The following is a 16,054-nucleotide window of genomic DNA, read 5'->3' as shown; positions in this document are numbered from 1 at the left end:
AAGCTGTCCATCACATTTTTGACCTAAACATGTAAACACATCCTTGGCTCTGCGGTTAGGAAATGGTATTTGGGAATCTCTTTATACCAGGAGCCAGCCTGGCCATTGGAACATCGCCACAGTGCCCATCCAGACTGGGACAGCAACGGGGTCCACTTCAGAGCCGTGAGCTGCTGTGTTTAACTCCAGCTGTCCCAGCAAGGGAGACAACTGCAGCAACATCCACTGACCAAGCTGACAAGCCCTGGCAGAAAAGATCCCCACAAGAAAAACACTGGCTCAGGCAGGCTGGTCAAAAAAAAATAGTTTTGCCATTGTCTTGCAGCTCGCAGATCAAGTGGTTTAGTTTTCCAGTAATGTCAGTCAAGAATGCAAGTTCAGATTCACAATGTTCATATTCACCATATTCAACAGACATCTCCTCCAATAGCACCTTAAAAATCCTGTGCTGTTTTGCTTTGCAGCTGAGGTTGCTTACGATTTTCAGAATAAGAGTCATTATATGTCCAGAGCCAATCACTTCTGCACATAAGGCCTGCTGGTGAATGACGCAGCAGTAATGCAGACATTTTGGAAAGTCTGGGTCAGCTTTACAGTGAGTGATGAAACCTGTTTGTCTATTGATCATAGCAGGAGTCCCATCTGCAGTCACTGCTACCAGCTTTTCTAATTGTACCTTTTTTCTGCACAAAAACTCCTTCACCGTGTTATACATTTCAACTCCTCTTGTAGTTGTCTGTTAGGGCAGATGTGTCAGGAATTCTTCTCTTGTGGAAACCAAAAGCTATGCTGTACTGTTGCCGTCCACAGACTCATCACACTGGACGTTAACCACCTGCACTTTGCAAGATCCCGGTCCAGCTAATTGGCCAAGTTATCAGACATAGCTGACACTCATCTAGACATTGTAGTGGAAATTGAATGAGTTCTATTGTTCTCATCCTTAGGGACAGTGATAGCAATTATCATCATTGCTTGAATTTTTTTCATGCTATATGCAAAAGTCTTTGTCCCTTAAGGCAACAGATTACAGCCCCCCCCCCCCCCCAGGCTGCTGTCGTATTAACAATAGCTTGGAGCTCCAGAATGGACAAGAAAAAACGACGAGAATGGCTCGAGCAGGGCGTTGCTCACGGGGCGGTCGCTCGTGCCATGCGGTCGCACGTGCTCGGGCCCGCTAAATGCTACTTGTAGCTTTAATTATGATTACAACCCAAACACGTTTGACTGAGTTGAAACAATGTCTCCATGAAGAGCAGCCTTGTTCTTCAACACTACACTTCTCCAACCATCTTTTGAAGATCTTATTTTGTGATTAGCTATGCTGAATTAGGAAACGGTCCTCACTAAGCTCACAGCACCTTGACGCATACTGATGCAACTGTGGATCAAAGCGCTTTGGCTCCTAAATTACCTTAATGGCATTTTAGTCAGACAACTCATGCAGTAAAGACATTTTTATTTCTTTTAGTTTGGCATAAGGCTCCGTTCAGATACAATAAGCAAAGATCTCCATAAAAAACCTTGGGTATTGAACTACCCCTAACGGAGCTCACAGGTGGAAGGAGGGTGGGGCAACGAACGCAGAGCTCCCAGAAATGGAATGAGAGGGATTGGATCGCACACCTGGAACTTAAGTAGGACGCTGAACAGGTGAGTTAATCAGGCTGAACCGCCCACAGGAAGGAGTAATAAGGTAAACGCACTGCTGAGCTGCCTGCCTGAAATAATCCCAAGGTCGCTCATATCTACTGGAAAGCAAGCACACAGGTGAACTTAAATTTTTCATAGCTACAAATAAGTTCATGCGCCAAGGTTAGGTAAAAGGAATAGTAAGCCATCTGCAACACGTTTCTCAAATCTATCCAAAAGCTTCTGAATTACCTTTTTTGTCAGAAATTATGAGAAATGTGGATGGCTGTCTATCGATTCCATGAAACAAAAGAATTTACATTTTGAGCATGAAACTGCTCACAAATCTTTAAGTCCAAACTTTACAGCAAGTTTGTGTGACATTTGTCTGAATGTAATTCCTCCTGAATCACTGTAAAAAAAAAAAAAAAAAACAGTTCTGTAATCTCCAAAAGACCAATCAAAAAAACAGGCTAAAAACAACCCAGATCCACTAAGAAAACTGTGTTTTTGTTTTTTTCTGATTGTATTTTTTTTCATAGAAAATATGCTAAATGTTCCCTTCTCCGCTCTATTCCGATGCATCCACTCATAGATCTCTGCTGGAATCTGGATTAAAACTATACGGGTGGATAGCTCCAATATCGCTCGCCATTTTTGTTGCACCGCTAATGTAAAGTTGAGGGTGTGAGGGGCTGTAAGCTAGTGGGAGAGAGTGTGAGTGAACAGAGAGCTTCCAGTTATGACATAGGAAGGGTGGATGGGGTTGCTCAGAGCCAACATTCGCGTCCACAACTCAGAGGGGAATGTCTAACAAACTGCTGCCGCTTTGCAGAAACTATGTCCTAGAAACCAACACAGGTTTTGGGATTTTGGGTAAAAATGGCCTAAACAGAATTAAAAGACCACTGGGAACGCTTTGAAAATAGATTAAATGATGATCAGAGTGGGACTTTAAATGGAAGGTGGGTTGAGTTGTCAGTCAATTAGTTGGTCAAGGATTCAAATTCCAAGCTTGACAATCACTGTGTTCTTGTGTTAAACACATTACCTTTAACTGCAGCAGAACTGTAAGTTGAATAACACTTCTGAAAAACTAAACGTGACTCAAAGTTCATTACATCCAATCACGCTGCATTCCTCAGTCTTTGCATTTGATAGAGTGCCGTCAAGCTTTACGACAGCGAAGCATGATTCATCACGCTGGAGAGCGTTTCCATGGTTTCACTCACCAGATCAGTGATGTTTTGCAACAATTCGCTTCACACTTGGATACGGACTTGGAGCTGTTCAGCCATGAAACTTGTTTCATTTAGTGGTTGCTCCACAGTGTTTGTGATTACGTTCACGCCAGAGGAAGTCTGAACTCTTCAGCTGTGGAGTTAGCAGAGTGTTGGCGACTTTTACGCACAGCGAGCCTCAGCTGCCAGTGACCCTGCTGTGACTCTGTGTGATCTACCACTTCATGGCTGACTTAGTGTTGTTCCTGAATGCCTTCACTCTGCAGTAATACCACTTACAGTTAACAGCATTTGTGCCAATTTTTGTTTGAAAATTAAACACATTAATTCCTTAGAACAAAACAATAGATAACCAATCTCTCGAGGCAGACTTTGCCATGAATGAATTATGCCACAACTGACGACAAACACAGGATGAAAGTGAGACAAAACCCTTTACATACTGTAAGCGTCATGTTGAAAAAGATGTACTTAGAGTTGCACCACCAGACCAAGGACAGTGTTTTGGCAGTTAAATCAGAGGGAAGTTAGTGTTGGGCAGACAACAGATGACTAAAGCTTGTAGAAGGAGCTGGGAGTAAGTCTCGGGATAAACGACAGAGACTTTCATGTGAGCCCTGCCAAAGGGATGAATATCAGAGGGAAACTCAGCTGAGGAGGTATTTCTTGTCCATTTTCTTTTCATTTCTTGAGGCTATAGATAAAAGTTAAGTTAGCTGGGATAAAATTAGGATTTATGTTTGTTTGTTTGTTTGTTTATAAATAAAAAAGTCATGGAAACGTGCCCTTCGGGTATGAAAATGTCTCAGAGTTGATCATCTTTTCCTAAAGAATCAACTTTATGATGAAAACCACCAGAATTTAAACCCAGGTGTTGCTACCTGATGTAAATTATTAAGATTTTTCTATGAATGCATGTTGAAACCAATGACTCCATGCAAGAACTGGATGAAGTGAATGTAATATCACCCATAGAAAATGACTTACTGCTCCAACCAAATAAAGTCTTTTCTGTTTTTCCCATGTTGGAGCCAGACTGCGTCAGTAAGCAGTGATTGGTCTGAGTTGGTGTGACTCAAAGTTTCTAGGGCAACCACTATTACCAATCAGGAGTGAGCTTGTTGGAAGGCCACATCCCTTTCACTGAAAGCGGGCTACATAAATCAAACGTTTCAAACTTTTGACGTGAGCCCATCTACTTTTATTGAGGCATCTGATTGGTCAGTTTATTTCTTGAATACCTTTCACTACAGAAAAATATCATGAAAACAAAATTTGGATTATCAAGAACATGTTAAAAAAGGTATTTTATCAAGAATGGGGATTAACAAATAGAATGAGTGAGTAATAGCTGTTTATTTCTCTATAAAAGTCTATGGGACTTACCATTCGGATCGCCTGGGGAAAGGGGTCACTTAGATCAGTTCTCATAAATGGTTGAAACAAGGAATGACTCTGAATTGCAAAACATTAAAAGGTAAATTTAAGGCTAAATATGGAAGCACAGGGAATTCTGTGATTCCCGCAGGAGCAATAAAGAATCTTACCACCAACACAAGGATCATGGGACCTTGGTAGATGTAGTCGGTGTACACACCAGCCTTCTTCCCAAACCAGCACCTGAAACGTCACAACAGCAGTCATTAAGGTCGTGTTCCGACTGTCAGGAGAATTTGCACCGACGCTTGTAATCCTCCTGCTGCACGTGTCAGTATTAATTAGCTAATTTGAGTTCAGGGGGGTTTCCACTCAATGAATTTCCCATAGTATGGCCCAGAGGAACTCTCATCTCCTCAAGCAGAAACATCTTTTAGCAGGAATGATGCTGCTTTTTGTATTTTCAAACACGGTCTGTCATAGCAGCTTCCTGATGTTCCTGACATTTAGGGACTGACCTGGGAGATCTTATCACTTCTTTTGAAGAAACCAGACATCAAAAGGAAAGTATTTCATCTAGACGGTGTGGCTCTCAGACTAAACCTCACATGTGGACATAAATATTTACTAAACAAGCAGCAGATGTCCGGCTTTGTTTCAACTTCTCGTCCCCTGCTCATCAAAGCAGGACTGATCACGCATTCAGACTAGAATAAACCCCCGGCACAGCCCAGGTCGGGGTTATAGTCAAGGTAACAGCATGACCCAGATTGTTTGGCGAGAGTTCTTTACCTATAATAGCTGTGGATCAGAGCAGTGCTAATCCCTCTTTTTTCTAAAGCCACTATTGTGTTTGGGGACTGCTGGAGCCTATCCCAACAGTCACCAGGGGCAGGACACCAATGGACAACAGCAGTGATTTGTCTTTGTACATTTAAAAAAAAAAACGACTGCAGAACAACAAAGGGTTTATCATTTTTCTTTTAAAACACACTTAAAGTTTGTAATTTGTGTCTCTTTGCTGTTACATGGTATTTCATTGACTGGTGCAAGCTTCTCTGCAGGCCCACACATAATGGCACTGGTGTGGTCAGAGATTCTTGGCCTAATAACTTCTACTGCCTAACTCTCATACTGCTTTTAAATATCTGGACCAGAAAGGCAATTGCCAATTCTTTATTCACATTTTCATTGGTTCACCATTAACCCAAAACACAATCCTGATGAGTTTGGGGGCGCAGAGGAAGGTCAAGTCTGTCTAATGAAACACGGTGTTGATTGCAGTTGTATGGTTTGGGTGTTTTTGAGCAAAAAACACACTACCTAACGTAATTGATGTCCAACCTTCAGAGAATCACACCAGAACTATGTCTCTACACCACACTGTGGTTAAACACCCAGCACAGTCACCCAAATCTCATCTGAGGATGGAACAGCATGATCACACTAGCCAAACAAACTTTAATTTGGGATTCTGAAATATAATACCGATTGTCTTTCCCCTTATAGGTTAAAGAAACCTATCCAGAGCCTTTCAGCAGATTCTGTATTCCTTTTTTTAAAAACCATTGTTTGTTTGGTATTTGGATGCCAATGTGTTCTTAAAGCCTTTTGATAATTATACTTTCATAGTGTTCTGCTTTGGAAATAATAGCAGGATCTATCGTTTGCAACTAAATGAAATGATTCAGCAGACGCAGAGGTGAGCAATCCTGGCAGACATGTTCTCCTGGTGGTTGGCCAAAAGAAAAAGAAAAGAAAAACAACTATAGAAAATAACAACAACCAGCAGTTGAATCCTTTAGAGATGCTAAAATTAATAATAAGGCACTTTGAATTTCTTTGAGCAAACGTGAATATTTGTAGTTGCTAGTCACTGTGCCAAAGGAAAAATGCTCATTAGACTACATCAAATAAATTAACAAACATGTGCGGCAATAAGGAGTTCTAAAGGTCAGTGCACATCTGAAAAAAAGTTACGAGGGCGTTTCTGTAGACGGCCTTTAGCAAATATAATTCTGTTAATGTTTTCCCGCACTACAAGGGACACCCAAAAGCCTCAATTAAAAAAAACAACAACTACAGCAATGCGTCTTATAATCTGGAACAACTTATAAATGAACAATTGAACTGGTTGTTATACTTGAGAGGTACACGGCGCTCTTTACAAATGTCTGGTTGGGTGTTTTTGTGAATACTCTAGCAGATAAAGCAGATAACGTGTCAGACTGTGTTTTTTTTACATGTTATTAATGAGGTTGGGAGTTAGCATAGTCACAGTATTGTTTGTTTTAGTAGCTTCAGTCTGTTTTTTACCTGTTGAGCAAAATACAGGTGTTGTGAACACGCTATCACTTCTAACATGGCTAACGTGTAGCGTGTTACAAACAAGTTCTAGAGTTATTGTGAATGCAGTTAATAAAGTCTGACTGACTGACGGACTCATCTTTGACTCTCTTTGTCTGACTCTTAATGCACCCTATAGTCCAGTGGGCCTTACATATAACATAAGTTTGAAAATAGACCACTCTTGACAAAGTGACTTATGATCTATTGTGCCCATTGGTGGGGAAAATACAGTAACTTATAAAAAAAAAGAGTAACTGCGTTTTTTCCCACTATGTTATAATTATAACTTAAAAAATTGCTGAGTTGACCAAATCAAACCCTGAACAGTGAAGCCTACATTGTGCACAAGAGTTTATCAGCCCCCAAGACAAAAGTCTTTTTGTCTACAGTTAGGAAAATAGCTCAAAGTGAACTGAGATCGTGACATTCAAGATTTTGGCTCCAAAACCGCTGCCTAAAGGCTTTAAAAAAACAAGCCGAAGACAAAAAGCAGAAAGAAAATTGTTTCAGGAGGAAATTTTGGTTTGAAAAATGAATCTGACCCCAGCAATTAAAGGCACGTAGAACTGAGTCTGGATCGATTTAGAAGGATGGGAATCATGAAGAAGATCTACCACAAAAATTTTCTGCAAACTCAAAAACAACCGAGGCCATGTTTTACTGGAAGAGGAGTTTATGAGACAGAATTTCCTAAAGTTCTTAAGGATCTGGTCCGTCCTTGAGGAAAAATCTACCATTAGAAGCAGTCAATAGTTTAGATTCAAAATCTTTTTGAGGACTTCCATTTACCAAACACTGTGAGCCGGTCAGCTTTTATGATGAATTTATTACTCATCCATCACATTTAAATGCTTTTTTTTTTATCACTGCAGTTGGAGTCTGGTTAACGATTCTATCCAGAAAAACAAAAACGTTGAGAAAATGATTGAAACATGGAAATCTCATGTTAGTCCTGATTCATCTGCGTGTTACAAAGAGCAGGCTTGGGCTATATTGAGGCCTGTGTGGGAAGAGATCATTATTTGCTCTCGTTTGACGTGTACATAAACAAATAGTTACCAGCTGCCAAGTTATCAATTCATGCATCTTCAGCTGCCTTCCTAGTTGTGTTTCTGCTTCCACATGCGCTGGTAGGCTTGTTCTCTGTAGCTAATGGGCAAACAACCCAAAGCCAAAACCTTGCTACACTTGGCTATCCGAGTTGATTCTCATACATTTACTGCGCCGCTGAGCATTCCTGACTGCCAGCTGGTCCATGTGGGAGTGGTTCGTATCAAGACATAGAGTATAGGTTTGTTATGACGGAGCAACGTGTCATTCGTGACTTCTAATAGTTTTTGAACATTAGAGCTCTATGGAGCAGAGAAATAGGAAATGTTGGGGCTTTGCATATTTTTTTCATTTGGCTCACACTGTGAATGTAGAACCCATTTTCAGAGTGTTAATAGTTGGCAAACGAGAACAAACACTTTCAGTCAAAGTGGAAATGATGCCAGGCTCGATAAATATTAAAGACTATTTCACAATGCTGATGTGACTACAACAGATAATTAACAGACATTTATCTCCTTTATGAGTTTTGCCTTTTTCTTTGAAAGAAAAAAAGTTAATGTAGCCAAAAGCTTACTTTTCATTGTCGTAGTAGAGCTTCCCAATGGCCCACGCCACTATTATGGGGAATGGTATACCTGTGAAGTGAAGAAACAGCAAAACAATTCTTACATGTTAAACACAGATATTCGTGCAAGTGATGAAGATAGGTGATATTTTTTTTCCAGGGACACCACTGGTGGCTGCCAGGCTCTGTCAGAAGAAATTGCTGTTTGTGTGCCGCTGTGTGCAGATGCAAGCCAAGAGTTGTCAGCATCCAACTGCTTCTATTTGCAGGAATAAAGAGCCTAACTTTGGTTGATGATAATGCGAAGTGATCTGATGATTAACACACTTATAGAGGTTTAATAAAGCAGACAAACAGCAATTACTCACACCAAATTGGCAGCAACAGAAGCATGAAGGCTTTACAAGCCGTCATGTCACACATTTGGGGGATCCTAATTTTTGGAAACTTTCGACGTCATTAGCGATTCCCCTTCCTTTGTGTAATTCGAAACCTTAGGAACATCTCAAAGAGCCAAAGCTTCCTTTGTCTTGCAGTGTTAATCTGTTTTCATAAACTTGCTGACATGCGGGTCGGTAAAGCCAGCAAATTACAGCTGTGTCAAACACAAGAAATGCGATCTGATTTAATCATTTTTTACAGCAGCTCTGAAATATGCTGCCACCTTCTGCATGCAGATCCTTCACACTACACCCAGTGGGAAATGGAGTGCAGCTGACACAATGCTCTTAATTCCAGCAGCACATAGTTTAGCTTGACAGTGTGAAACAGAGGGATTGTGAGCTTTTCACAATGAATTTTGCAGCTGTCAAACCAAATCCCGGTGTCTTCGTTTAGCCAACTCTGTGCTATTGTTGGCTGTCTTTCATGGATTATTTGGAGTCACAATGATGGAAAATAGTCATGCATGATGGGAAGTGTCTCAACTTAAGCATCTAAACTTAACTTTCATTGTTGAAAGACGTATAGCACTTATAGACATAGCAAATTGCTCTCTGTGTCTGTGTTAAATGACAGAAAAGGACAAAAGACTGATGCTAAACTTGCTGGAATAACGTAAAATATAAATAAGCTAAACTGGGAGAAAACCTTTACTGGGAAAGATGTCAAAATGTATTTTCCAAGGTTTTGTCAGGATTCTTTCAGTACTCGCTACTTAATGCACTTTATAGTATGTTTCCCATTTTAAAGAACTGTCAGAATCTACAACTTTTAACAGATTTTGCAAATTTTTGAAACACGGTTAAAATTAAATGGTAAAAACCTAAGGCCCATGCAAGGAAACAGAAAACCTCTGAATGTCTGACATCAGTTCAGACTCTCATGATGGTTGTTTGTGGTTGACAGTCAGGTGAAACAGAAATATATGATTCTACTGTAGATGGTTTTCTTGAAATAAGAAAAAAGATTGAGAGCTAAATTAAAAAGAAATGGGTGAGTTTTTAGATATAAGATCCAAGATGAACGGATGATGAGCTTGACCCGAACATTGTACTTTCACAAAAAGTCATTGGCATTTTTACAATCTCATATGGGCTGTACTCTTTCACCTATTCGCCATATAACCTGCTAACTCCTATCTTAAATTCAGTCAGGGACCACAAGTGGCTTTTTGAAGTGGACAACGATGATGTGGGGACATGTGGTCATTTTGTACTAAAGAAGGATGAAAATTGCTATCATCACCCCACAAAACCTTCAAACAGGACATCTTAGTGTCCTAATTTGATACTTTATAGTCCAGATAGAAACGTTTTCATTTCCTCTGGCTCAGTTTTAGTTCAGACCTACAAACATGTTTTAAGGACTTTTAGCTTTTGGGGATTTAGGCCTTGATTGGTCACCTGAACTGGGAATAAGGTCAGTCAGATGTGGCCCAGATCCCTTTTGGCCCACATCTGCAGTTTCCTGACCTTGCTGTGCTGACTCAGGGCGTGTGGCTCTCTGAACACGAAAATGTGGCCCAGATTTGCATTTAACTCCAGTAGAAATACTCTCACAGTGAGAAAACACAAGTTTCAAAATGTAATCATGCAAAATGACCAGAACATGAACAATCATGTTTTGTAATGCAACAAACAATGTTTTGGATGTCCTTGGCAATGGGGGGTTTGTTAGCCACGCCCACTGTCCTAATATGGTCATAATGTTTCATTCGGCTTGAGTGAAGGATTCATGTGTAACATTTTCACAGCATTTCAGTAAAAAGCATGCGAGGAACAGGAATCCCCCCTCCCCCTCCCCGTTCATAACCTACAACTTCTAATTCCAACATTTTTTCACAAGTAGCTTCCCAATGATGCTCAAGGAGTCTGGAGGTTGAAATCTGTTGGAGAAGTTTACATTTGTAACTGGTAATAAAGGAGATTATCCTGGAAAATTTAAGATGGCGACGCCTTTTCAAGGTTAAAGGTCAACAAAACTTTGCTTGTGGTTACAGACTTGACCTGGCAGCTTGTGTGTAAAACTTCATTAATGTAACGTTTTCATTTCCCATATTGTGGAAAAATGTGGAAATCGCCAAATGTTATACTTTGCTACAAAATAGCCTAATGGGTCCTGTGGCTATCCCATAAATATTTCAAAACTTCTTTTTGAAATTCCTGACACGACTGTTTTGGTGTAACTACTCAATGTTGAGCCCACTGTTTTTTAGCCCCATAAGACATTTTGGCTCTATTCAACGGTGTCGCCTGCGTGATGTCTTTTTTTTTTTTTGGGGGGGGGGGGGGCCCTCTCACTTCGTGTAAAATTCACCTTCACCGGTTACTATTCAATTATATTTAAAAAAATGTATATAGCCCATAATCACAACAATAGTCGTTTCAATGGGCTTACTGGGTTGTGTGCAAATATTGGTGAGTTTCTGGCAGGGGAGAAATTGTCCCTCAAAGGCGAAGTAAGAAAGACGATTTGTGAAAACAATCTGGTCCTTGCAGCCCAGGACTGCTGCACGACAGAATCATTCACAAGAAAAAGTCAAAAGACTTTTACATTTGCTTGATTGGATATTAGACATGCAGCGTATACTTACACCAGCCAATGCAGATGAACATCCACTTGCGGAGCTTGTCAGTGGAGTATGTGAGGACAATGGCCGTGTGGAGGTAGCAGCCTTCTCCAAACATCCAGAAGAAGTTGGTTGAATGGAAATAGTTAAAGGAGGCGGTAACCAGGCGACACCAGATCTGAAAAGGAAAAAGACTTTGGTGAAGTTCAATGTGAAGCATGAGAAACAGAAGCTGCTTTCTTGAAACAGCTATCCAAACTATTGTCGTTTTTGCAGACGACACAATGCTTTTTATCATGTAAGGGAAAAATCGATTGGGTGAGATATCACAATATTTCATTTGGTGATATTTGTGTTGATTTAAAATGCTGTCAGGACGACATTTATTTATTTATCTATGAGCGTTTTTTAGCATCTGACTCTTGTTTTTCACTTAAACCTCTGACCGCTAGTTGGCAGCAGAGCACACGGAGCCTCTTTGAGCAGCTCTTCACCGCACAAAACAACTACAAAATCTCAGCGAAAATCAGCTTGTGTTAAATGCTAAATGCCCAGCAGCCCAGCGGGTTATGTTGTTATGACATGCACTACTTAGTTTTTACTTGGGATGGCTATCGAACCGAAACTCTGTGCCATTTTCCTGCCAGCAACATATAAAGTGCAGTGCTTTGAAGCAGGCTCAGATAGGAGCGAGTGCAGCTGCGCAGCGGCGAATGCAAGTAGCATCAGCCTAAATGCTGTCAGCAAAGTAGCCCAAAGTTCTGTTGAACTTCACAGCAGTAGGTTCTATCTCAGCGACCTGATGAATCCTCGTGATGTGACGCTCCAAAAAAAGCCAACGTCGTGGCGATGAGCGGAGAAATCCGTGTTAACTTCTGCATGTGAGAAAACGGAGCTGCAGCTGCAGACTGTCATGTAAATACAGCATCTTAACACCATTTAAGTGCTCTTCTTCACCCTGCCGTGCTGCCTCATCACACATCAAAATTGACATTTCTTTTTCCTTTATTTTTTAAACACCAGTTTAAGCACGGTTCAGGCTCCTGAATCGTTTAAAAGTACTGAAGATGTGACATTTAGTAATGTTGGAAATAAACAGCAACTTATTTCCTTAATCATAGTTTTACAACCTAATTGGTGAAGGCAAATGCATTCTATTTTTTTTCTTATCCTAAAAAAATATGGTGTTGATAAGTAAAATGAATTTGACCATTTTATTACAATAAAAGTCGTATTAATATTCAGGTAGAGTTTTTTTTTAAGGTAAAAACATATTGAAAAATTGTTCCGGTACAGTATCTCTATACGTATCGTATCGTCAGACTCTTGCCAATGCACATCTAAGTCAGGTTTGTTTACGTACAACAGCTTTAAAAAATAAAATCTCTCGCACAATAGCCTCAAAGCATTGCCACTCGTTTCTTTGTCCGCAAGCTTAGACGGTTTGCAGAAATCCTCTTTTTGAATATTTCTAACCTTTCATTTGTCACAAGAAAAACGTTTTTTCAAAAGAAAATAATGATTTGTCTAATTGGTAACACAGACAATGTCTGCCAGTATTTATTGACTTTTTTTCTCAATCTTTGGGCATGAATTTTTTTGGTTCTGAAATATTTTGTTTTCCTACATGCACTTTAAAAATTATTTTTGCAGTAAAGCATTACCAATAATAATGCTACTTAAAAACAATGAAATTGCTCACTTTGAAGTTCATTTCAGTTTGCTTCTCTATTGTATCAGGTATTTCTGGAGAATTCAAAAATACAAAGTTCTGCTACTTTTAGCCTAGGAAATGGAGTTACCACGCACCACGTTGCTTTCGTGCACCTCAGGGCTCATGGTCAATTGAACGATGAACCAGGTGGCGTTCCTCAAGATGAATGCGGTGATTAAGTTCCAGTGGATGATGTTCCTCAAACAGCGGATACTCCTGTGGAAGACAGAAGGATCAAGTCAGATGCGGCACTAAGGAAAATTAGATTTGGAAAAGAACCAGAGCTGGATTTAGACTTTTTTGAGCCGCCAGCAGTAATTGTTCTGGGAGCATCTGAGCATCCACTTGGTCTCCAAAAGGAGAAATCAAAAATGTTTCTCGTTAGGTTTCCCATCTTCTTCTGAAACCTTTATATTCTAGTCGATCTATCAATTGATATCTAAATTTGATTGACATTTTTAAAATTATTTATTGCAGTATTAAAAAAAGGTTATGCTTGGACTAAATTAATCAAGTCAAAATCAAATTTTCAATAAAGATACTACGAGAAGCAGGAAATGATTTAATTTATGATGGATTTTGAACTTCTATAAACAATGGGAACATTATTAAGTATATTGAGTTTGTACCTGTGTTACTTTTCATTAAAGCAAGACTCTCTCTCCCTCCCTCTCTCTCTATATATATCTTACACAGTTTTACAGTTACTTTTTATTACACTTTTACAAGATCTGATGCATTTCATTAAATTGACAGTGAGGAAGTTGTGTATTTGACATTTTACAAATGAATGCGTCAGACTGGCGACCTGTCCAGGGTGTCCTCTGCCTTTGCCCACAAGATGCCGGATAGGCTCCAGCAGCCCCGAGACCACGAAAGGAACAAAACGGTTAAGAAGATGAATGAATAAATTAAAGCAACCTCAAAAACAAAACAAAAAGCGTGTTCTTTCTCCCTCGATACTTAAACAGACCTTCCTCACCCACAGAACCAAAACATGAACTATTACAAAAAAAAAAACAGCGTAAACTCCCATGATGCACCTGACTGGCTGCTCACTTTAAAGCTGAGGTGCTGTTAAAGTGCTGCAGACTGGCTGCCATGTTGTCCTAAGTGAACACGCTCACTGATTAGTGAGTCCTGTTTACAGCGGCAGACGCAACACCCTGCAACTGCAGTGTGTCTGTTTAGGAAAAGCGCCGTGATCGACCCACTGCAGGGATCAAATGCAAACTGAAAACTAGTTTTCTGGCCTCCGTCTCACGTCACATGACCTCGAGCTACTGCCCACTTCTCCACACAACGTGCTTGTCTCTGGGAGCTTTTCAAAGACATGTTGAACTCCAACGATACGGTTTTTCTTCAGCTGTGAAATTGCTCTAAGCCGGCAGAAATTGAACTCATCATAATTAAATGGGAACGGTCTCATAACAGCAGAACGTTGTCCATCTGCCTGTCTGGAGTCAAAAGGCTGTTTCCAGGCAACTCTGGACCCCATCAAAGTTAGGATATACACCGATGGCAAACATGCAAGACAGTTGTCTGTATTTTCTCTAACTGCTCCAACCAGCAAAAACACCTAAACGCTTAGAAGTCTCTGAACTGTGATTGGTGAGTTTGCCAACCAAATCTGCCATTTACAGAGACATAGGAATGACACCAACCCCCCATCAGCATTGTTTTCATTCAAAATGTACCCTAATGGATTGACCAAGATTTAGCTTTGACATTTTTGGTTAAAAACAAACATAAAAAGAGTTATGACACATAACTGAAATATCATTTAGACTAAATCCTTGGAACTTTGAGTGGAGCTTCGTCTGTTTTTTTTTCTTCTGATATTGTTTGGACCTTGTTTTTGCTGTGTTTGTGGAATTTTATTTTGTCTCTACATGTTTGATGTTTTGTTATAAAACAAAACATTGATGCCAATATTTGTGATTTTTTTTTTTGCAGCAAAAAATGACGACATTTAATAATAAATATGTCTGTGAAAAAAGGAAGTTGGGGTTCTACTAAATAGATGGAAATCTAGCATTGTCCCAAAAACAGGTGTAAGGGGAAATTAAACAAGCAAAGAACAAAAAAGCTCAAAAAGGCAAAAGACTAAAAAGGGTCAAACCAAATATCAAGCACAGTGGTGGCAGTGTGAGGATTTGAACCTCGCTGACTTTGAGTGGGTCGAGATCAGGTCCGCATGACAGCATCTTTTTCAGCCAGAAGTGAGGTCAGCTGTTGGACAGATTTTCCTCAAAACTGAATCGTTTGACAGAACAATAAACCAAAAACACAGAAAAGGCTGTGGCATTGATGTTGTTTTGCAATGCCCTTGAAATTCTATGGTTTTTTTCTTTATGTAAATAAAAAACTCTACTGAAGTGCCTTCAAGCGGGCAGTTCAAAAATAGAAACACACAAATGAGTGGACGTCCTCATTGGTTGTCACCCGCTGAAGGCATCATCAGCAAAGCTGATAGAGGCTGCTGCTTCTGCCAAGCATGAGTGACATGATTTATATTTCAGACCGCATCCATTTTTAATAGGTGTCACTTCTACTGGCTCAGAGGTGAGGGAGACACAGAAATGAAACGAAGAAAAAAAAAAACAAGACAATGTGTTGCTGTGTGGCTTTAAAATAAACGTTGAAAGTTTTTTTTGTTTGAAGGGGGCAAATTAGCAATGTCAACAAGCGGCTGAGTGATTTCTCCCAACGATGTCAGACTGGTAGTCAGGCCGAGGCTGCCTCGTGCATCAGACAGTTGTGCCAGCAGCAGTGGGGAGGGTTAGTCTTCAAACAGTCGTATTAATTACGCCATGTGCACTCACTTTCCATGGCGTGCTGCCAGAGGGGTCACATTGCCTGATGGGTATCATTACGAGAAAAGCTGAGCATACAAGTCACTGTTAATACATTTCCCCTGTTCATTTATTTAGCATTTTCTTTTGCTGATTCATTCCAAGCCGAGTTGGATCAGCAGAAATCTGTTTTTGTAGCAGCTGTAGGAAGCGAACAGGACTCCATCCTGAACATGACCACCCTGCTTCTTCAGCTGAAAAAAGAAGCAGTCCAGGAAGATTACAATGACACTTTGGGGGATTTGGATAATTAATGAA

General features: G+C 40.1%; 1 protein-coding gene across 1 annotated transcript in view; it reads right to left on the bottom strand.

Moving 5' to 3' along the window:
* The window catches only part of crhr1 (corticotropin releasing hormone receptor 1), a 201,654-nt gene that overhangs the window by 85,514 nt on the left and 100,086 nt on the right, over positions 1 to 16,054 (bottom strand). The window contains exons 7-10 of the mRNA XM_078938018.1: positions 13,037 to 13,157; positions 11,252 to 11,405; positions 8,227 to 8,287; positions 4,421 to 4,493 (exon numbers count right to left, since the gene is read on the bottom strand). Coding sequence (XP_078794144.1) covers positions 4,421 to 4,493; positions 8,227 to 8,287; positions 11,252 to 11,405; positions 13,037 to 13,157 — 409 coding nt within the window. The remainder of the gene's footprint in view (positions 1 to 4,420; positions 4,494 to 8,226; positions 8,288 to 11,251; positions 11,406 to 13,036; positions 13,158 to 16,054) is intronic.

The sequence above is a fragment of the Oryzias latipes genome, chromosome 19 (genome assembly GCF_053564925.1).
Source record: "Oryzias latipes strain Hd-rR chromosome 19, Olatipes_Hd-rR_3.1".
NCBI lineage: Eukaryota > Metazoa > Chordata > Actinopteri > Beloniformes > Adrianichthyidae > Oryzias > Oryzias latipes.
The sequence above is the reverse complement of the archived record's forward strand: the minus strand, read 5'-3'. Positions and strand labels throughout refer to the sequence as shown.